This window comes from Geotrypetes seraphini, chromosome 18 (genome assembly GCF_902459505.1).
Source record: "Geotrypetes seraphini chromosome 18, aGeoSer1.1, whole genome shotgun sequence".
Lineage (NCBI taxonomy): Eukaryota > Metazoa > Chordata > Amphibia > Gymnophiona > Dermophiidae > Geotrypetes > Geotrypetes seraphini.
This window is the reverse complement of record NC_047101.1, coordinates 38,796,966-38,820,643: the sequence shown is the minus strand read 5'-3', so window position 1 is coordinate 38,820,643 and position 23,678 is coordinate 38,796,966. Positions and strand designations below refer to the sequence as shown.

At 44.6% G+C, this 23,678-nt stretch overlaps 1 protein-coding gene across 3 annotated transcripts in view; it reads left to right on the top strand.

The window, feature by feature from the left end:
* The window catches only part of LOC117351711 (histidine--tRNA ligase, cytoplasmic-like), a 63,924-nt gene that overhangs the window by 38,759 nt on the left and 1,487 nt on the right, over positions 1-23,678 (top strand). For 2 of the 3 annotated variants that reach the window (XM_033927443.1, XM_033927442.1), the window contains 4 exons: positions 13,355-13,482; positions 13,577-13,846; positions 21,175-21,291; positions 22,611-22,757. In XM_033927443.1, the coding sequence (XP_033783334.1) occupies positions 13,355-13,482; positions 13,577-13,846; positions 21,175-21,291; positions 22,611-22,757 (662 nt within the window). The remainder of the gene's footprint in view (positions 1-13,354; positions 13,483-13,576; positions 13,847-21,174; positions 21,292-22,610; positions 22,758-23,678) is intronic. The other variant, XM_033927444.1, reaches the window with a different exon arrangement.

Genomic DNA, 23,678 nt, shown 5'->3' with positions numbered 1-23,678 from the left:
CTATTTGGTTCAAATTCTGGGTTTTGCTCCTGAACTTATTCCTCCTTTGAATAAAATTTATAATTTACCAGGTCCTATTAAGAAATTAGGGAGTGAAACTCCAGCAGTAAATCAAGGACCTTTACCTCAACCACTCGAATTAAGAAATATCTCAGAAATTTTGGAAACATCTAGTACAAAAATTGAGGAAAGAGCTACCTTGCTCATTTCATTTGTGTTTCAGCAAGATCTTAATGCTGTACTGAAGCTTTATTTCCATAAAACTCAAGCTCCTTTTATGGGACAGCATATATGGATTTACCCCAATGTTAATAAAGAGACACAAGAAAGGAGAAAATTGTTTCTGATAATGAGGCAAGAAGCGAAAGATCTTGGAGCCACTTTCCAATTGGTTTACCCTTGCAAATGCCTCATTAAATACTTGGGGGACGAAATATACTTTTTTTGTTCCAGAACATCTTAGGAGCTTTCTAGACATGAAAAAGATCATCAGGGACTAATGGATGTTATAATATGAGAGGAATCTATCCGTTAAAGCCATTTTTTGTTATTGTTTCTTGTTGTTTAATTTAAAGTCCCTTTAGGTGGACCTTTCCCCCAAGGTTCAATATTGGGGTCTAAGAAGAAAAAAAAAAAGAAACATGATGGCAGATAAAGGCCAAATGGCCCATCTAGTCTGCCCATCCCCAGTAACCATTATTTCTTTCTCTCTATGAGAGATCTCGCGTGCCTATCCCAGGCCCTTTTGAATTCAGTCTCTGACTCCACCACCTCTTCTGGGAGACTGTTCCATGCATCTACCAACCTTTTCTGTAAAAAAAGTATTTCCTTAGATTACTCCGGAGCCTATCACCTCATAATTTCATACTATGCACTCACATTGCAGAGTTTCTTTTCAAATCAAAGAGACTCGACTCATGCGCATTTACATTAAGTATTTAAACATCTCTATCATATAAGAACATAAGAATTGCCGCTGCTGGGTTAGACCAGTGGTCCATCGTGCCCAGCAGTCCACTCACGTGGTGGCCCTTAGGTCAAAGACCAGTGCCCTATTTGAGTCTAGCCTTACCTGCGTATGTTCTGGTCCAGCAGAAACTTATCTAACCTTTTCTTGAATCCCTGAAGGGTGCTTTCCCCTATAACAGCCTCTGAAAGAGCGTTCCAGATTTCTACCACTCTCTGGATGAAGAAGAACTTCCTTACATTTGTACGGACTCTTTCCCCTTTTAACTTTAACGAGTGCCCTCTCGTTCTCTTCACCTTGGAGAGGGTGAACAATCTCTCTTTCTCTACTAAGTCAATTCCCTTCAATATCTTGAATGTTTCGATCATGTCCCCTCTCAGTCTCCTCTTCTTAAGAGAGAAGAGGCCCAGTTTCTCTAGCCTTCAAGTCTGACCAAAAAATTTTAAAACAAAGGATTTTAGAGGAGGGGGACCAAAGAAACTGCAGAAATAGTCAAAACACAGTTTAAGATCTCACCCCCTCTTATTTTCCCCATAGGCTGTCACAGCCTATCCTCACAAACCTTGTGCTGGGGCCATGTGCTATAGCCTTTAAAGTGTAGCTGAATCTGGAGGGGTTCTCTGCCTTAAGCTGCCAATCAACTGCTACACCGAGATCTTCAGGCTGCCAGTCTGTTCAGAGTCTGACTGATCCTCTACTCCCTGGGATGTGACATTTGCAGAAAAGAGGGGGGAGACAAAACTGTAGCCAACACCCTCAGTGCCCCCAAAGGTCGCTAAGGATATCTAAGTCTGCACTCAAGCTCCTGACCAAGTCAAGGAAGCGAGCAAGTGCTGAGGGCTTGGAACCCTTAACTCCACAAATCTTCTGAAGGCTGGCTGCACAGGTCCCCAAAAGATATACCTGCCAGCTGCAGACTGAAGTCTTCTCCTTTCCAAGCAAGCACAGCAGTCCCTTAAGCTGCATAAAAATTGCGAATAAACTCTCCCCTCTTCCGCTGTTCCTCCAAAGTATACAAATTGAGATCTTTAAGTCTGTCCCCATACGCCTTATGATGAAGACCACATACCATTTTAGTAGCCTTCCTCTGGACTCCATCCTTTTTATATCTTTTTGAAAGTGCAGCCTCCAGAATTGTACACAATATTCTAAATGAGGTCTCACCAGAGTCTTATCTAGGGGCATCAATACCTCCTTTTTCCTACTCTCCCTGTGCATCCTTCTAGCTTTCACCGTCACCTTTTCAACCTGTTTGGCCACCTTAAGATCATCACATACAATCACACGCTCTTCTGTCGTGCACATAAGCTCTTCACCTCCTAATCTGTAACCATTCTCTTGGGATTTTGCAACCCAAATGCATGACCTTGCATTTCTTAGCATTAAATTTTAGCTGCCAAATTTCAGACCATTCTTCAAGCTTTGCCAGGTCTTTCTTCATGTTATTCACACTATCTGAGGGGCATAACAACCAGGACGCGGGAAGTCATCATGCCATTGTATCGAGCGATGGTGCGTCCACATCTGGAATACTGCGTTCAATATTGGTCGCCGTACCTCAAGAAGGACATGGCAGTACTTGAGAGAGCCCAAAGAAGAGCAACGAAACTGGTAAAAGGGCTGGAACACTGCCCATACGCCGAGAGGTTGGATAGGCTGGGGCTCTTCTCTCTGGAAAAAAGGAGGCTCAGGGGAGATATGATAGAGACCTTCAAGATCATGAGGGGCATAGAGAGGGTGGATAGGGACAGATTCTTCAGGCTGAAAGGGACAACAGGTACGAGGGGGCATTCGGAGAAACTGAAGGGAGATAGGTTCAAAACAAATGCAAGGAAGTTTTTTTTCACCCAAAGTGTCGTGGACACCTGGAATGCGCTACCGGAGGAAGTGATCAGGCAGAGTACGGTACAGGGATTGGACGGATTCCTGAGGGATAAAGGGATCGTGGGATACTGAGAGAGGTGCTGGGATGTAACACAGGTATAGAAAGCTAACCAGGTAATAAGTATAGAAACCCAACCAGGTTGTGCATGTGCAAGACCGGAGGGTTAGGACTTCGATGGGAAGATAGGACTCAATGGGAAACCAAGGTGGCAAGGGGGCCCCTTCTAGTGATTCAGACAGGTCGTGACCTGTTTGGGCTGCCGCGGGAGCGGACTGCTGGGCAGGATGGACCTATGGTCTGACCCGGCGGAGGCACTGCTTATGTTCTTACTCTATTGTAGATATTAGTATCATTTGCAAAGAGGTAAATCTTACCTGACAACCCTTCAGCAATATCATTTATAAAAATCTTAAAAAGAACAGGCCCAAGAACAGAACCTTGAGGCACACCACTGGTATCATCCCTTTCCTCAGAGCTATCATAGTAACATAGTAACATAGTAGATGACGGCAGATAAAGACCCAAATGGTCCAAACAGTCTGCCCAACCTGATTCAATTTAAAAATTTTTATTTTTATTTTTTTATTTTTTTTCCTCTTAGCTATTTCTGGGCAAGAATCCAAAGCTTTACCCGGTACTGTGCTTGGGTTCTAACTGCTGAAATCTCTGTTAAGACTTACTCCAGCCCATCTACACCCTCCCAGCCATTGAAGTCCTCCCCTGCCCATCCTCCTCCAAACGGCCATACACAGACGCAGACCGTACAAGTCTGCCCAGTAACTGGCCTAGTTCAATCTTTAATATTATTTTCTGATTCTAAATCTTCTGTGTTCATCCCACGCTTCTTTGAACTCAGTCACAGTTTTACTCTCCACCACCTCTCTCGGGAGCGCATTCCAGGCATCCACCACCCTCTCCGTAAAGTAGAATTTCCTAACATTGCCCCTGAATCTACCACCCCTCAACCTCAAATTATGTCCTCTGGTTTTACCATTTTCCTTTCTCTGGAAAAGATTTTGTTCTACGTTAATACCCTTCAAGTATTTGAACGTCTGAATCATATCTCCCCTGTCTCTCCTTTCCTCTAGGGCAGGGGTGTCAAAGTCCCTCCTCGAGGGCCGGAATCCAGTCGGGTTTTCTGGATTTCCCCAATGAATATGCATTGAAAGCAGTGCATGCAAATAGATCTCATGCAGATTCATTGGGGAAATCCTGAAAACCCGACTGGATTCTGGCCCTCAAGGACCGACTTTGACACACTCTAGGGTATACATATTCAGGGCTTCCAGTCTCTCCTCATACGTCTTCTGGCGCAAGCCTCCTATCATTTTCGTTGCCCTCCTCTGGATTGCCTCAAGTCTTCTTACGTCTTTCGCCAGATACGGTCTCCAAAACTGAACACAATACTCCAAGTGGGGCCTCACCAATGACCTGTACAGGGGCATCAACACCTTCTTCCTTCTACTGACTACGCCTCTCTTTATACAGCCCAGCATTCTTCTGGCAGCAGCCACTGCCTTGTCACACTGTTTTTTCGCCTTTAGATCTTCGGACACTATAACCCCAAGGTCCCTCTCCCCGTCCGTGCATATCAGCTTCTCTGCTCCCAGCAAATACGGTTCCTTCCTATTATTAATCCCCAAATGCATTACTCTGCATTTCTTTGCATTGAATTTTAGTTGCCAGGCATTAGACCATTCCTCTAACTTTTGCAGATCCTTTTTCATATTTTCTACTCCCTCTTCGGTGTCTACTCTGTTACAAATCTTGGTATCATCTGCAAAAAGGCACACTTTTCCTTCTAACCCTTCAGCAATGTCACTCACAAACATATTGAACAGGATTGGCCCCAGCACCGAACCCTGAGGGACTCCACTAGTCACCTTTCCTTCCTTCGAGCGACTTCCATTAACTACCACCCTCTGGCGTCTGTCCGACAGCCAGTTTCTGACCCAGTTCACTACTTTGGGTCCTAACTTCAGCCCTTCAAGTTTTTTCAATAGCCTCCTATGAGGAACTGTATCAAAGGCTTTGCTGAAATCCAAGTAAATTACATCTAGCATATGTTCTCGATCCAGCTCTCTGGTCACCCAATCAAAAAATTCAATCAGGTTCGTTTGGCACGATTTACCTTTTGTAAAGCCATGTTGCCTCAGATCCTGTAACCCATTAGATTCAAGGAAGTACACTATCCTTTCTTTCAGGTACATTAGATAGATTGTGAGCCCACCGGGACAGATAGGGAAAATGCTTGAGTACCTGATTGTAAAAACCGCTTAGATAACCTTGATAGGCGGTATATAAAATCCTAATAAACTTGAAAAAACTTCCATTATTTTTCCAACATTTGAAGTGAGGCTCACCGGCCTGTAGTTTCCTGCTTCATCCCTGTGACCACTTTTATGAATAGGGACCACATCCGCTCTCCTCCAATCCCCAGGAATCACTCCCGTCTCCAGAGATTTGTTGAACAAGTCTTTAATAGGACTCGCCAGAACCTCTCTGAGCTCCCTTAGTATCCTGGGATGGATCCCATCTGGTCTCATCACTTTGTCCACCTTCAGTTTTTCAAGTTGCTCATAAACACCCTCCTCCGTGAACGGCACAGAATCTACTCCATTTTCTCGTGTAACTTTGCCAGACAATCTCGGTCCTTCTCCAGGATTTTCTTCTGTGAACACAGAACAGAAGTATTTGTTTAGCACATTTGCTTTCTCCTCATCACTCTCCACATATTGGTTCTCAGCATCTTTCAGCCTAGCAATTCCATTTTTTATCTTCCTCCTTTCACTAATATATCTGAAAAAATTTTTATCTCCCTTTTTTACATTTTTAGCCATTTGTTCTTCCGCCTGTGCCTTCGCCAAACGTATCTCTCTCTTGGCTTTTTTCAGTTTCACCCTGTAGTCCTTTCTGCTCTCCTCTTCTTGGGTTTTTTTAATATTTCATGAACGCCAACTCTTTCGCCTTTATTTTCTCAGCCACTAGGTTGGAGAACCATATCGGCTTCCTTTTTCTCTTGTTTTTATTGATTTTCTTCACATAAAGGTCCGTAGCCATTTTTATCGCTCTTTTCAGCTTAGACCACTGTCTTTCCACTTCTCTTATGTCCTCCCATCCTAACAGCTCTTTCTTCAGGTACTTTCCCATTGCATTAAAGTCTGTACATTTTGAAATCTAGGACTTTAATAATAATAATAATAATAATAATAATAATTTTATTTCTTATATACCGCTATACCCTAAGTTCGAAGCGGTTTACAGTGAAAGTCGTGTCTGGAGAGAGTACAGTGTTAACAGTAGGATACAGGATAATTCAAAATGAGTAGGTACTGGGGTGTTTACAATGGTACAAGATGTTAACAGAGAACAGTTACAGGATGTTTACGATCTGATACAGGATACTACAAAGGGAGCCGGTACAGGGGTGTTACAATAAGGTACAAGATAGAAACAAGGGAACAGTTATCGGATGTTTACAATAAGGTACAGGACCCGATACAATACAATACAATACAATATGATACAATATGGACAGTTACAGAGATCAGTGCTGTTTACAGTTAGATATCTACAATGTGCGTGAGAGAGGTACAGGATAAGCATTGGGGGAAGGGGAAAGGGGAGGGGGAGGACTTTCAGGGAGGATTATAACTGGTGGGGGGGGAGAGATTGGGTGGAGTTGGAGAGACGGGTCTTCAGAGATTTTCTGAAGTCAGCGTATGATGTGGCTTCGAGTATTGGTTTTGCTAGCCATGTGTTCAGTTGGGCTGCCTGGAAGGAAAGCATTCTGTTTAGGTACTTCTTGTAGTGACATTATTTCAGGGATGGGTACGTAAAGAGGTTTGTTCTGCGGGAGGTCTTTTTTGGGCAGGAGGTGAGGAATTGGGACGCTAGGTAAGATGGTAGCATCCCGAATATCGCTTTGAAGCTGATGCAGGCAAACTTGAAAAGTATTCTGGATTCAACTGGTAACCAGTGGAGTGTTTGGAGATATGGAGAGATGTGTTCCCATTTCTTGAGTCAGAAGATGAGACGGACGGCAGTGTTTTGGATTAATCTTAGTTTGTGGAGGGACTTTTTGTATGCTCCCAAAAATATGATGTTGTAGTAGTCCAGAGTACTCAGGATGGAGGCTTGTACTAATAGACGGAAGGATGATTCGTCGAAAAATTTTTTGATGGTGCGAAGTTTCCAGAGGGTAGAGATACATTTTTTGAACATTAGCTCAGTGTGTTTATCTAGTGTTAGGTGTCTGTCAAGGGTATTTAATAATAGTATTTTAATAGATTGATCAATTTCGTAGTCTTTGCCATTTACGTGAATCTTGTTGTCTTTTATCTGCTCGTTGGGAGAGGCTAGGAAAAATTTGGTTTTTTCTGTGTTCAGTTTGAGTTTGTAGGCCTTCATCCAAAGTTCTATTTGGTTTAGGATATTGAATAGGTGAATGATGAAATTCGGTGAAATATCGGATAATGGAAGTAAGACGGTGATATCGTCAGCGTAAATGTGGAAGGTGAGGTTTAAGCTCTGTAATAGGTGGCCCAATGAGATGAGGTAGATATTGAAGAGGGTCGGTGAGAGCGGGGAGCCTTGGGGGAGTCCGCAGTTGTTGTTCCAGCTGAAGGAGAGATTATTGTCTTTGAGTACTTGATAGGACCTGAGTTCGAGGAATCCCCGGAACCAGGTAAGAGTGTTTCCTGAGATGCCTATTGCCTTCAAACAGTTCAGCATGATGGAGTGGTCAACTAGGTCAAAGGCGCTGCTTAGATCCAGTTGGAGGATCAAAATGTTGGAGCCTTGACTGAGAAGGGAGTGTAGGAAGTTTAGCAGGGAGGCCATTATAGTTTCGGTGCTGAAGCCGGGTCTGAAACCAGATTGGTTGGTATGTAGTAGGTTGAATTTGTCTAAGTGGTAGTTTAGGTCAGCATTTACCAGGCCTTCCATTAATTTGGCAGCCAGAGGGATATTTGCGACGGGTCTGTAGTTTGATATGTTGTTGGTTGCTTCTTTTTTGTTCTTTTTTATAGGGGTAATAATAATTTGGCCTAGGTCTTCTGGGAATTTCCCAACGGATAATTGTAGGTTGATCCAGGTTAGAAGGTTGGTTTTGAAGCTAATGGGGGCAGATTTCATCATGTTAGGGGGGCAGGGGTCTAATTTGCAGTAAGATTTTGTATATTTATTGTAATATTTGCTGAACGTTAGCCAGTCAGTTTCCTTGAAGTTGATCCAGCTCATGTCGGCTTTAGAAGAGGAGTCAGGGTCCTGGAGGATGGTGTAGTTCCAGTGGGCGTCTTGTGTGTTTGGGAGGGCAAGCCTTGATTTAGATATTTTTGAGTTGAAGAAATCGGCCAGGTCGTGTGCTGTGATCGTGGAATCTTCTGGGTTTGTGTAGGGATGGGTGTCGAATAGGTTGTTGACTAGTTTGAATAGTTTGCTACTGTTTAAGGAGGTGTTGCCTATAATGTTGGCGTAGAAGGTTTTTTTCTTTTTAGAGATGGTGTTTTTGTAGTTAGCTAGTTTTTGGCGCCAGGCATCTCTGGATTCTGGTGTACCTAATTTTGTCCACTTCCTTTCTAATCTTCTTAATTCTCTCTTTATCCCAAGGAGCTCTGAGTCAAACCAGCCCGATAGGTTTCTAGGTCTGAACCTTCTTTTCTTCAGTGGGGCCATTTCGGTCAGGATTTGGGTGCTGGTGGAAATCCAGGAGTTCATGAAGAGGTTGGTATAACGATATAACGGCCTCGTCGTGGTTGTGGATAATGTCATAGTGAGACCAGAATTCTACAGGGTTGAGTTTGCCTCTGCTTGTTTTAAATAAAGTGGGTTTGTGTTTAGCTTTCTTCGTGTTTGATGTCTGTTGCCATTCCAACTCGAAGTTGCATATTTTGTGGTCAGACCAAAGTGAGTCTGACCAGGTTTCTGATATCAGTCGGATCGTAGGATTTGTTGAATGTGAATTGGTCAGTGATACAATGTCCAATTGGTGGCCTTTTGTGTGGGTTGATATTGGGGGGGAGTGAGGAAAGCTAAGGGAGGTTAGAAAGGACCAGCATTCGGTGGGTTCAGGTAGATCTGTATTCTCTAAATGTAGGTTGAGGTCGCCGCATAAGAGGTTGTGAGGACCGGAAAGTGAATTGGTTAACAGGAATTCCTGAAATTCTTCTTTGGCTGCTGACCATTTTTTGGGTGGAATATATGTCAGGATGATAGTAAGGGAGTCGACTAGCCGTTCTGATTGTAGCTTTAGAGAGAGGATTTCCAAGGTGGGGGAGGATTTAGAGCTGAGCATGGAGCCGTTTAAGTTGTCTTTGAGGATTACAGCCAGACCCCCTCCCCTGCCTCTTTCTCTTGCTAAGGAGAGAATATTGAAGTTGGGGGGGAGGCATTCTTGGATGGTAATGTCTTCATCTGAGAGTAGCCAAGTCTCTGTTAGTAAGACGAAGTCAGGGTTGGTGTCGGTGAGCCAGTCGTGGATTAATTGGGATTTGTTCCTCATAGATCTTATGTTAAGGTAGGAACCTCTGAGGCTAGCATAGATTAGGGGGGTGGAGGGGGTGGGATGGGAGGGAGCTATGTTTTTTAGTACTCTGGTTTTTTTGGTGTAGAATCTGGAAGGTCTGTGGAAAGTGGTTAGGATTGGGATCTCCTGGATATCGAGGGGAGCCTTGGTAAGGGTAGGGGGGGGGTTTGGGCATGAAGGTACGAATAGAGAAGGGGGTGGGGGGAGGGAGAAGAAAGGGTGGGGAGGTTGCCTTGCTTTTTGAACTAAGTAAGTATAAGATAATAAGAAGTAACCACATGCTGTGATGAGGGGTTAACATGTTAATGCACTGATTTAACAAAATAGCGTATGGGTGGTGGTACAGAAAGTGAAGGTACTGACCTGTTGGGCCGCCGCGTGAGCGGACTGCTGGGCATGATGGACCTCAGGTCTGACCCAGCAGAGGCATTGCTTATGTTCTTATGTTCTTATGAGTCAGAAATTTGTTTGCTGTCGAGACAGGTAGACAGCGAGGTAGAGACTTAACAAGTTAAGACTGGGCAATTAAATACAAGATGCAATAACAGATTAACGGTGTGAGAAGCTGTGATATGAAGCTGTTACCTGACTTGGAGGTCGACAGGAGATAAGGAGTTCAGGTGATCTGGTCTCTGGGATGCAGGCGCTCCACGAAGGCGCTCAGGCGCCTTTGTCGTGCGCCTTTGTTGGCGCGCCGAACGGCAGCGCGCCGTTGGCGCTGGGCCTTTTTTAAGTGAATCCTCCGGCTGGATCGGGGGGGGGGGCGGAGCAGGGCTCCCACGCTGGTCCCGATCTGGCTGGCCTGTGTGTCTGGGTGCTGGCGCTGGGCCTTTTTAAGGTGAGTCCTCCGGCTGGATCGGGGGGGGCGGAGCAGGGCTTCCACGCTGGTCCGGACTGGCTGGCTTGTGTGTCTGGGTGCTGGCGCTGGGCCTTTTTAAAGTGAATCCTCCGGCTGGATCGGGGGGGGGCGGAGCAGGGCTCCCACGCTGGTCCCAATCTGGCTGGCCTGTGTGTCTGGGTGCTGGCGCTGGGCCTTTTTAAGGTGAGTCCTCCGGCTGGATCGGGGGGGGCGGAGCAGGGCTCCCACGCTGGTCCCGATCTGGCTGGCTTGTGTGTCTGGGTGCTGGCGCTGGGTCTTTTTAAGGTGAGTCCTCCGGCTGGATCGGGGGGGGGGGGGCGGAGCAGGGCTCCCACGCTGGTCCCGATCTGGCTGGCCTGTGTGTCTGGGTGCTGGCGCTGGGCCCCTTTGAAGTGAGTCCTCCGGCTGGATCAGGGGGGGCGGAGCAGGGCTCCCACGCTGGTCCTGATCTGGCTGGCCTGAGTGTCTGGGTGCTGGCGCTGGGCCTTTTTAAGGTGAGTCCTCCGGCTGGATCGGGGGGGGCGGAGCAGGGCTCCCACGCTGGTCCCGATCTGGCTGGCCTGTGTGTCTGGGTGCTGGCGCTGGGCCCCTTTGAAGTGAGTCCTCCGGCTGGATCGGGGGGGGCGGAGCAGGGCTCCCACGCTGGTCCCGATCTGGCTGGCCTGTGTGTCTGGGTGCTTAAGTATTGTGCGGCCGCTCTCCACTTTAGCCGTTATATCAAACCAAACCGTTTGATGATCGCTACTTCCCAGGTGAGCACCCACTCGAACATTAGAGATACTCTCTCCATTTGTGAGGACCAAATCCAATATCGCTTTTTCCCTTGTGGGTTCCGTCACCATTTGTCTGAGCAGAGCCTCTTGAAAGGCATCCACAATCTCCCTACTTCTTTCCAATTCTGCAGACGGAATATTCCAGTCCTCATCCTCTGTTGCCTTCCACTCAACCAGTTCTTGACCCAGCCCATCACTTTAGGACCCATCCTGAGGGCACTCAGTTTATTTGACGTCTGTGTGGAACACTGTCAAAGGCTTTGCTAAAATCTAAATACACCACATCTAGGGTACATCCTTTATCCAATTCTCTGGTAACCCAGTCAAAGAAATTGATCAGATTTGTCTGACAAGACCTACCTCTAGTAAATCCATGTTGCCTCCGGTCCTGTAATCCACAGGATTTCAGAAACTTGACCATTCTCTGTTTTAAAAGTGTTTCCTTTAATTTGCTTACCGCAAAAGTCAGACTTATCAGCCTGTAATTCCCTACTTCTTCCTTACTTCCACTTTTGTGGAGAGGGACCACATCCGCCCAACCCCCACTCTAGAGACTCGTTTAAAAGGTCAGTCAGTGGAGCTACCTAAACTTCCCTAAGTTCCTTCAGCACCCTAGGATGTACACCATCCGGTCCCATTGCTTTGTCTACCTTTATTTTAGCTAGCTCCTCACAAACACAACCCTCTGAAAATCAATCAGGGTCTATTACTCTTGCATCCCTATTCATGTTTGTCTTCTGTGGTCCCGCTCCTGGCGCGTCAGCCGAGAACACAGAACAGAAATATTTGTTAAGCAAATCGGCTTTTTCTTTATCAGCTTCTACATATTCCTCCCCTTCACTCACAATGCCACTTTTTCACTTCTTCCTATCACTAATATATCTAAAAAATGTTTTGTCTCCCGATTTTACCGTGTCGGCTATTTTTTCTTCCAAGTAATAAAACTAAACTAAAAAAAAAAACTATTGTATTTATTGGGGCTTATTAAGTGCCTTTATGAAGAGATTCACCCAAGGTGATGAACAGCAATTACAGTTCAACATGAAACTTACCACTTTGTTAACAGCATAAAAATAGTAAAGTGACCAAATATAAACATTAAATACAATAAATGAGGTCAACTCAAAATCAGCAAATTGAAACTTAGTAATAGGACTATCATGAAACAGTATCAAAAATCTACATATTTAACAACACTGAAATTCAAATAAGAGAGATATAATACAATGTCAGCATAATACTTATGAAACACCTAATAAGCACGCATTAGAACATTCAAATAATGTAGATATGACACTAATGCCTTCTTATAATACAGATTATTTTATAGCTGAGGGGCCAAGTGCAGATATATAAATGGAGACAAGATGGGTGGTACAGAATTGTACAGCTAAACAAGCCATAAGAAACTGATCATATCAAGCAGCAAAACTGTGGAAAGCATTACCAACTAATATTTTACCAGCAATCTAATTTGAAATGTTTCGAAAAAGACCTAAAGACCTATCGATTTTAATGAATTTGTTACTAATAATTCCTAAATATTGTAACACTAGTTTTTCGTTTGTATCACCATAATTTCTTATGTAAACCTCATGGAGGTATTGGCAGTATACAAATAAAAATTGTATTAAAGTGTACATGGCAAACTACATCAGCCGGCTCACCTTTATCCACATGTTTATTAACACCTTCAAAAAAATGTTGCAAATTGGTGAGGCAAGACCTTCCCTTGGAGTCAGAGTCAACATGGATTCAGCCTTTCAACTATATTTGTCTATGTGATGAGTAATTGTGCTCTTTATAATAGTTTCTACCATTTTGCCCAGCAGGGACATCAGGCTTACTGGTTTGTAGTTTCCTGAATCACTCCTGGAACCCTTTTTAAAACTTGGCATTACGTTGACCATCTTCGAGTCTTCAGGCATCATGGACAATTTTAACGACAGGTTACAGATTACCAATGGTAGATTCAGTTTCTTTTTTTATTATTATTTTAGTTTTTCAGTACCCTGGGTTGTATAACATCCAGTCCAGATGGTTTACCATACTTTAATTTGCCGAATGGGTTATTGCATCTTCCAGATTCACCAAGATTTCTTTCCGTTCTTTTATACCATCACCCTTAAATACCATTTCTGGCACAGTTCATTTACTCTCTCTGCTGTGGCATTGTCCACCTTGAATGCTTCTTTAACTCCTTGATGATCTAATGGTCCAAATGATTTTTGCATAAGCTTTCTTGTACCTGAAAACATTTCTGCTATGAGGTTTTGCCTCTACAGCAAGTATTTAGTCTCAAAGAGCAAAACATGTACATGCTATGTCTCCTGGTTTTTTGCAGGTGGCATGTCTCTGGTTGAACAACTGCTGCAAAACCCCCGACTATCCCAGAACAAGTTGGCCTTAGAAGGACTGGAGGACATAAAGTTGCTGTTTCAGTACCTTAGACTCTTTGATGTGACAGATAATGTAAGAATCCAAGGGTGAGGGAGGATTGTCGCTGATGTTCTGATTAATCATGTAGCAGAGGCCTTCCTGCTGTTAACTGCTTTCCATCCTGCAGGTTTCCTTTGACCTGAGCCTGGCCCGTGGATTGGATTATTACACTGGAGTGATCTATGAGGCTGTCCTACTCCAGAATCAGGAGGCGGTGCAGTTTCAGCAGCAGAATGATCCTGCTGAGGAAACGGTCGGTGTGGACAGTGTGGCTGGAGGAGGACGCTATGACGAGCTAGTCGGAATGTTTGATGCCAAGGGTAGAAGAAAGGTGCCATGTGTGGGACTCAGTATTGGAATTGAGAGGATATTTTCCCTCATGGAACAAAAAGCTGAGGCAAGTTCTCTCTCTTTTTTTTTTTTTTTCAAATTAACTTTACAATATCAAAGATCAGTCTGCAGCTCACAAGCAATTTGCTAGAAATAACCATGATAAACATGTCCCTACCTATCCCTCCCATGAAATACAGCTAAGGTAGCCTAGACACATAAGATCAGATAGGTTACAGTCTGTTGAGTATACCAATACAAGATATCACTTCACTGTTGAACTTCACCATCTTTACTATTAGTTTGGTTTCCTCTGATTTTGATAAATGTTCCACACCTTATGGAAGTTAGTCAGCTGAACCATTCAATTTGCTGTCAGCCTTGTCATTTGGTATCTACTATAATAGAACGCTAAGCGTGCATGTGCACTCCTATCTGCGTGTTCCGTGATCTGTATGTCCATGGCAGGCAGGAGTGCGCATGAGTGCTTAGGGTTCTATTAGCTTGGGAGGAAAAACGGCACCACACTCGCGGACCCTAAGGTAATGTTCTGGCCGAAGTTAGTTATTTTTAAGTTCAATGCCGCCGCCACGGCTCCTCTCACGAGCCGCACATGCATCAGAGAAGGCTTCCGACGCAGGCGGGGATTGTGAGAGGAGCCGCCGCGGCAGCTTTAAATTTAAAAATACCTCCAGCAAAGAACTAAGGGAGTCATGGCTCCAGAGGCCCCAATTGTAACGGTCGGCGAAAGAACATCGGGCATTGCTCTCGATCCTGGCCGCACCTCACACCCACTAGCCCGCAAAACAGCTTCCCATGTACCCAAGCACCTTCTAACCTGGTTACAGCCCAGGTTTCTCACCCTGCCGAGCATGCGCCGAAGGGTATACGAACGCACTGCCCCTGCGTGACTAGGTAAGCACTTTAGCTGGGTGCCTGATTAGGCCAAGGATAATCAGATGATTTTCTAAAAGACTCAGGAGTTTGCAGTTCCGCACTGAATGGCAATCGGCTCCCTGCCGTGAATGTCAGGCGGCATCAGATGGCCTAGTTACCAAATAGTTCCTGCTGATGAATTCAAATAGAACTTCCTGACCTGATGTGTAGAGAACATGGGATACCTCCAGCCTGGAGCAACCCTCAGAGTTATTTCTGCTTATTCCCCACAGATTCTGCACATCTGCACCTCTTTGAAGCATCTCTACATGTTCTAAGCAATTTAAAGGGGACCTTTATTATGCACCAAGATTTCCATTGCATCCCTGTAAAGGTCAGGCCACTGGTGCACCGAGTCCAAGGTCCTTTCTCTGATAGTTGGATGGGTATTATTAGGTCACACCCTCAAAATTTAGCACCACAGTTATAAGAACAGAGAAGTGAAATCTGTCATTTTACTGCTTACCCACTGGGGGGGAGGGAAATGCTGCTGCTGCACAGGGAAGTGGGGTGGGAGGAGGGAAATGCTGTTGCTGCACAGGGAAGTGAGGTGGGTGGAGAGAAATGCTACTGCACAGGGAAATGGAGGGGGAGGGAATGCTGCTGCTGTGGCTGCTGCACAGGGAAGTAGGGGGGAGAGACAGATAGACAGACAGCAGGAGGGAGAAAGAAAGAATGAAAAAAGACACAGGGGCAGGGAGAGAAAAAGAAAGAAAGACAGACAGACATATATTCTAGCACCTGTTAATGTAACGGGCATACAGACTAGTATACATATAATCAGGGTTGTAGTAAACTGACTGTGCCTTGTGCAATTCCACACCATGGCACTTCTTCCTAAGCAGAGTGCTTCCCTCACCCAAATACACAATCCAGCATCTCTGTCTGTCCCTTTCCTATCTTTGCTCCCCCTCCCGAATCCACCTCTCTTCAAATTATCAATTTGCGAATAAAAGATCATGTTTAGCAAGCATAGCAATGTTCTGCAAAGCCTCCGCTCAAGCATGTTCAGGCACTGCCGGTTCCTAACTAGAGAGTTGTGCGGGGACAGAAATCCCACCCATCCCCGCAAGGAATTCCTCCCGTCCCCACGAGGAATCCCTCCATCCCCACCCGTCCCCGCGAGGAATCACCACCCGTCTCTGCGAGGAATCCCCTCCGTCCCCGCCTGTCCCTATAAACTTCAGAAATAGTTATTTCATTTAATTATGCTACTGAATTAAAGGATCTGGTAGAGACCCATTTACAAATAAGCAAAGAGACTTTATTAATTTGGAAATATTAATTGGGAAGAATATATATTTTGTAAACGGGTTTCTACCAGAGCCTCTAATGTAAATATAAAATATAAATACTCAGCTGATGAGAACCCCCAAGCTGTCAGCTGAGGACTTCCTTTGCAGTTGGCCGGGGATTCCTTTTGCCAAGCTTGGCAGGCAGTAGTAGCGTCCCTGACTCACAGATGCTGGCACCTCAGTGGCTCATGGATGTTGCCAGCGACTGCTGTGCTTGGTGGAGGGGAGTTCTGGCCGTCTCTAGAGGAGGTCCTCTGCTGGCGGTGCTTGGGGATCCCCACCAGTCACAGCAAGGGTCAGCAAGTACTTCAACACTGTAGAAATAAAACCAGAAATGCATTTCCTTTTCTTTTGAACACAATACAAAGACATCTGCTATATACATTTCCCAAAGCTAAGATATTTTAGTCAATAAATTCCGATTTTTATCTTTGTTGTCTGGAGACTTATTTTTCCATAAAGTTGGTCCCAGTTTCTTTTTTCCGCTTTCCCATCTTCTGTAAATTCTTCTGTTGCTGTCCATTGGTTCCTCCTACCATGGAGAGGGTGCAGAGGCGAGCCACGAAACTAGTCAAAGGTATGGAGAATTTGAGCTACAAAGAACGCCTCAGAAAACTGGGACTGTTCACCCTCGAAAAGAGAAGACTGCAAGGAGATTTGTTAGAGACTTTTAAAATATTAAAAGGATTTGATAAAATTGACCAGGAAACAGCATTATTGACATTTTCAGATGTCATAGCCTGAAACTGAGCAGCAGCAGGTTCAGGACAAATGTCGGGAAGTTCTGTTTCACACAATGAGTGGTGGGTGCTTGGAATGCTCTCCCAGAGGAGGTTGTGACAGAGACTACTGTTCTGGGTTTCAAGTGCAAGTTGGATTCATACCTTCTTGCAAATCACATCGGGGGATACGGGAAATCCGGGTCTCCAATAAGGAGCACCTAACAGGGCCTCCGCATGTGCGGATCGCCGGACTAGATGGACCTAGGTCTGATCCGGCGAAGGCGTTTCTTATGTTCTTATCCCTATCTCATCTTTCGTGCCTGCCCACCACCCCGATGCCCAACATTTTTCCTTCTATAACCCCTCTCCAGCACCATGCCACATCTCTCCCTCCATTCCCTTCACCGCTATGTCCAACACTCTTGCATCCATTTCAATCTGTCCCACTCTTTCCTTTCCACCACAATATTTCTCCCTCTCATCTGTACCTCACTCCCTCCCTATGACCACAAATTTTTCTTTCTTCCATTCCCGTGTACACAACCATCTCTTTCCCTCTCTTCCTCCTCCTCAAGTTCATGCCTTCTGTGTCCAAAAACACATTCCCTCCCCCACCTCTTTCGCTCCCTTCCTCCATTCTCTCTCCCAAGTTCATTTTGGTTGTTTTGTAACATACAGTAGCATTATGATCCAACTATAGGTTTACTTCTGCTACTAGCTTTAAAATATCTAAAAGATTCCATATTTTGATATATTATATTTCTTCTGGATTAAATATTTACTTAGAGATGTAGCAGTTTACAACTGTCCTAAAACGCACTCCCTCCTCCCTTTTGTGTTCCACGTTTGCCTCCCAGCCCTCATCTGCAAGCAAATTACCAGCAACTTTCTCAGCCAAATGTAGCTCGAGCCGCGAGGCTCGTCTTCTATTTCCTACCTGCACTGCCCCTGCACACAGAGTCGACCGGAAGTCTTTCCCGGTGTCAGTGCTGACATTGGAGGGAGGGAGGGCTTTGCTTAAGCCCTCCCTCCGACGTCAGCGTTGACATTGGGGAAGACTTCTGTCAGCTATGTGTGCTGCGGCAGGGCAGGTAATAAAAGAAGATGAGCCTCGCGGCTCGAGTTGTATCGAACCCTGCAGGATCCCCGCGACCCTAGGGGGCGCCCCCACGGGATCCCTGCGACCCTAGGGGGCGTCCCCACGGGATCCCCGTGACCCAAAGGGGGAACCCCCGGGATCCCCGTCGTCCCCGTTCCCATGCAGCTCTCTATTCCTGACTATACAGCAATAGGAAGAGGAAGTGCACATTAAAGGGAGTGGGTCTCATCAATGCCCGAAACACGCTCAAGCAGGAAGCTGCATGAAGCATTGCTGTGCTTGCTGAACATGGTCTTCACATGGATCGGTAGCATGGAATGTTGCTACTCTATGGGTTTTGGCCAGGTACTAGTGACCTGGATTGGCCACCATGAGAACGGGCTACTGGGCTTGATGGTCTGACCCAGTAAGGCTATTCTTATGTTCTTAAGTTTTGAAAAGAGGGGGATTCCAGCAGGGAGGGGGTAGGAAAGGGATAGAGGGGGATTCTGCAGCCTATGCCCACAAAGGGGGTGTAATTTAGCGTCCCTGTCTCCTTTGGGGCCTGTGCAGCTGCATTAGCTGCGCATACCTTGCTACAGCCCTGTACATAATCCATCTTGCAAAGCACTAATGCTGTCGAGGTCATGTTTGTTTCCAGGCTCCAGCCAAGCCTGTCTTACGTGCTGTAAAAAGTCTGGTCACTTTCTTGTACATTTTCCACTTTACTCCAACAGGTTTAAAATGTAGTAAATACTAGTCAGCTTTGGTTAGGTAATTCACCTTGAGAATCTGTTGGTAAGTTCTTCTGGCATTTCTTTGACTTCTTTAGTCATGATCTTCAGTGTTGAAAGGCTTTTACTGTAACACAAGTAAAAAAGAGAGCTAATAGACACAATAAATTCAGAAAATACAAATTTACTGCCAACACTATTATGACATTTGGAAATCTCACCAAAACTTTATAATAATAGTGGAGAAAAAGACCGCAGTCATCAAGAAAGCTAAAATTCAGTCACAACTGTCTTATTTTATCAGCTTTATTATAATCATTAGTCAAAAAACTCCACTAGAGTTATAAAAATATTTTAACAAAAATCACAAAACTAATTTGATTACTGAGGTCTTTGTTTCCACTATTAATATAAATTTTGGGTGAGATTCCCAAGCTTCATAACAGTGATGGCAGTAGATTAGTGTTTTGATTAGCCTGTAAGCTCTGTCGAGCAGGGACCATCTCTTACATGCATACAATTAGTACCACTATATAGAAATAATAAGTAGTAATAGTAGATACATTTTTTTGGAGGGTCACTATCCAAAGCAATTTAACCCACTAGAAAAGATTCCTTTTCTAGTTAAATTACTTGGGGGCTAACTGGTCATTTTCAGCACCTGGTTAGTGATGCTGAAAATGACCAGTTAGAGCCTAACGCAAAACCTGCTATCTTGGGAGTTTTCTGGGGGACTTCTCTATTACCCTCCAGGTACTTTAGATTGTGAGCCTTCGGGACAGTAAGGGAATTTTTCAAGTACCTTTCTTATTTCTAATCTTAATGTATATTTTCTGTAAACCGCTTAGAACCTAACGGATGTAGCGGTATATAAGAAATAAATTACATTACATTTGGCTACTTAAGTGCCAATATTCAGCACTTAACCATCTAAGGTCATTGTATAAATTGTTAGGTGCCATCAACGTGTTCGAGTCCCAGCAACTTGATAAGCATCATCAAGTTTTCATGGCAGAATACAGAAGTCAATGGCTGGGCCTTTCTTCTGCGCAGTATAAATTCAATGTTGTTGCCGTTGTCGCATCAAACACAATTATCTTCCTTTAACACTGGCCATCTCCGCTGAAACCTGTCTGCCTTGAAAGTATAAACAGGACTGCATAAAAGTCAGTCCTACCTTTATTTTATGATTCTTAGTTGGTTAAATGCTGAATGTCACACTTAACCAGCTATGTTGTAGCCAGCTTCACAAACCTGGAAATTCAGTAACTGAGCCTGGACAGCATTGAATTTCCAGGCATAATACTGGTAGCAGGCAGCAAAACGCTGAGCACCACTGGCTGAATTTTGACCCTTTGATATTTTTTTTGGGTATGTTAACTAGCCATAGCCCCCCTTACTTCCCTGTTCTCTTCACTTTTGATAGGTATTCCTATTTCAGGAGGAGCAGAAGGCCTAGAGCCTGTCTAGGACTGAAGACCTGAGGGCACATGTAGCCATGTCTCTGAAATAACTCCAGTTTAACAGTAGCAATGTGAGCCAGTTCTTAGTTTAATTAGAGGCCAGCTTTTGATTCCTAACTCCTACCCCCTTGTAAAGTGCTCGTCTATTTTGTCACTCCCTCTATTATTTCCTACCCTATTTGTCCTGTTTGATTAGATTATAATCTCTGGGTTTTTGCCCGGTATTTGTGATCTGGATTGGTCACCTTGAAGACAGGATACTGGGCAAGATGGACCATTGGTCTGACCCAGTAAGGCTATTCTTATGTTATGTTGAGCAGAGATAATCTCTTGTATGGTTAATGTAATGTACAGCTCTGCGTGCATCTGCCAGTACTATAGAAATGATGATTAGTAGTAGTAGTAGTAATAGTAGCAGTAGCCAAATTTTGGTTTTGGTTTCAGCATCAAAACCAGCCTAAAATCCTGATTTGGGCCACAAGTTTATTTTTGCTGAAATGCTAGTGCATTTTCAGCTGAAACCAAAACTCTATCCCCTCGACCATTCTGTGCCATCCTTTAGCCCCCCCATAGGCCAAGTGTTACCCCTTCCCCCTGCAGAAAGCCTCATCACCAGGCAGATAACCCTCCCCCCACGTGTAGGTCCTCCCCAGGCCTACCTTTAAAATTCTGGTCTTGTGAATCTGGCAAGAGAGGTCTCAGCAGGCATTTTGACTGCGAAGCCAGTGGGATCAGGAGCAACTCAGTATTGCTCCTGTCCCAAAGACACCCCCCCCCCACACTAGGGTTTTGAATGTAGGCCCAAGGAGGGTTTATGTGTGGAGGGACAGAATTAGTGATGGCCCAGAGGGAAGGGTATTCTGCTTGAGGGTGGGGCGATGGTTTCTACTTCAGTCACCCTCTAGTTTTAATCTCTCAAATCAATTATTTAGTAATTGATGATAGTACTGAAATTTGAGTTTAAATATGTCTTAGACTATCAATCGACAAGCAATGGAAAACAATCATTTCCTCAGTCTCCCTGCTTGTGTGGCAGCAGTTAAGAGGTATGCCTGCAATACTTGATCACCTTTCTGAGGGATTAATTGAACACTAGAAATTATGGAGTAGAGATCTTTTTGTTGCTCATTTCACATTACACCTCATGTTCAACTTCTTTTCTCATAGATCAGTAAAGAGAATATTCGAACAACAGAAACTCAGATTCTTGTGGCAGCTGCTCAGAAAAATTTCCTTGAGGAAAGAATGAAACTCATCTCTGATCTATGGAATGCTGGGATTAAGGTACTTTGCTTTTGGCTAATACTGCCTCTGAATAAGAAATATCAAATATGTATGTGTGTCTGGGTGTAGTGTTAAGTAGGAGACATTTCATTCATTTCATTGTGCCAGCATAAGCCTTTGTTTCCCTGTATACACCCCTCCCCCCCAAAAAAAAGGTGTGAATCCAGCTCCAAGTTCTTCTCAAAGACCTCTTAAAAAGTGCATCTACATAGGGTTAGTATCAACACTGGACTCAAAGACAACATGCTGCTTCTCAGTTCTTCTACCCTGGCCAGCACATCAAAGAGCAGTGTACAAGATGTCACCACTAAGAGGGGTTGCATTTCTTCCAATTTGGAAGACTATAAACACAAGTATGGTCAATGGCATGCAACAGAAAGTAAGGAACACCATGGGGAAGCAGTGTTACTCTGTCTGGAGCTCTTTGACTAAATGGTGTATGTTCTTGACACTGAAGAGAATGAGAACAAAAAGCATTGTCAGTATTTTAAGGCTTAACAAATATAATTTTTCAACTTGACCTTTTCGTTCTTGATTGGCTGTAAAGAGTAGTTTCCTTATCACTCATGCCAGACCAGTCCAGACAAGTAGTTTATGTTCCCCTTTCAGGAGATGGAGTGAGGGAAAACAGCTGAGTCCTTCAGCTCCTCAGTAAGTCTGTTGTAGCTCACTTTGATGTATGGAATCAGAGTGAACTATAACAGACTTGAGAAGCTGAAAGTAGCACTAGCCCCCTATAAGGGGAGAAAAGTCAAGATTCAAGGAAAATAAATAATCTAGATCAGTGGTTCCCAACCCTGTCCTGGAGGACCACTAGGCCAGTTGGGTTTTCAGGATAGCCCTAATAAATATGCATGGAGCAGATTTGCATGCCTGACACCTCCATTATATGTAGATCTCTCTCATGCATATTCATTAGGGCTATCCTAAAAACCTGACTGGCCTGGTAGTCCTCCAGGACAGGGTTGGTAACCACTGATCTAGATAGAAACATAGAAACTGATGGCAGAAAAGGGCCACGGCCCATCTAGTCTGCCCATACCAATGTTACCTTATTGACAAAAGTTGAATTACTTTGTTGACCACATTCAGACAGCACATTTTAAATAGATAAGCAATGAGTCAAAAGCATTTCTCCCTTTATATATAATGTTTGCTGTCTCATATCAGATGGTGGAATGCCTTTTGAGAGCTCTCGGATCTAAGCCTAAATATATTCACTGTGGGCTTCGTACTTTCATATTAGGTCTGCAGGTCACATCTGTAGTTGTATCATATAATGAGTACTCACTGCTAGCTTTTCTCTGGGCTCAACACAGGCAGAAATGCTGTATAAGAAGGATCCCAAGCTGCTGAAGCAGCTGCACTACTGTGAAGACACAGGAATCCCGCTTGTAGCCATCATTGGGGAGCAGGAGCTGAAAGACGGAGTTGTCAAGCTAAGAATTGTTTCTACTAGGGAGGAGGTGATTATCTTCAATGGCATATGATAAATGCCATAAACCTCTTGGACCATTGAGTAAAAAACTAGAGCTAACATACCTCAGCCTCCATATATTCATACAGTTGCTGCTCAGAGTTACAACATCCATTATCCCTGTTTCTTAAATTATAATGTGTCGTTCTGGTTCAGACGAAAGGTCCATCAGCCAAGCATTCTGTTCCAGACAGCCAGTCCTAGTTAAAAAACACCCAGAAAATCCCAAAGTAGACCTGGGCTGCTACATGATGTATCTACACCAGTGTCCCGCAAACTTTTTTTTTTTTACTCTGGCACACTAACGGAGCAAATATTTTTTCTGTGGCATACTCACAACCCCGCCCTACTTCAGCCTCGCCCTGCCCCACATGGATCTTGTCTCGTTTTCCCTGAGCCGCGTCAGGAGGGGTACATAGACAAAACCGCACAAGACAAAGCCGTGCTGGATTTAAACATTATTTTAAAGCGCTCCAAGGAGGGGTTTGGGCGGGGAACACCTCCACTTTACTTAGAACTGTTGGCACTCATTGGAGGAGGGGGGGGGAACCCCCATTAGAGGAAACAGCCTTTTTCCCTGTGTTTTAGGGAAAAAGTAGTTTCCTCTGTAAGGGGGGGTTCCCACCCCCCCAATGGCTTGACAAATTACAGCTATACTCGCTCGAGGAGCGCAGAGAGAGGGGGGACATGATCGAGACGTTCAAGTATCTTACGGGCCGCATCGAGGCGGAGGAAGATATCTTCTTTTTCAAGGGTCCCACGACAACAAGAGGGCATCCGTTGAAAATCAAGGGCGGGAAACTACGAGGTGACACCAGGAAATTCTTTTTCACTGAAAGAGTGGTTGATCGCTGGAATAGTCTTCCACTACAGGTGATTGAGGCCAGCAGCGTGCCTGATTTTAAGGCCA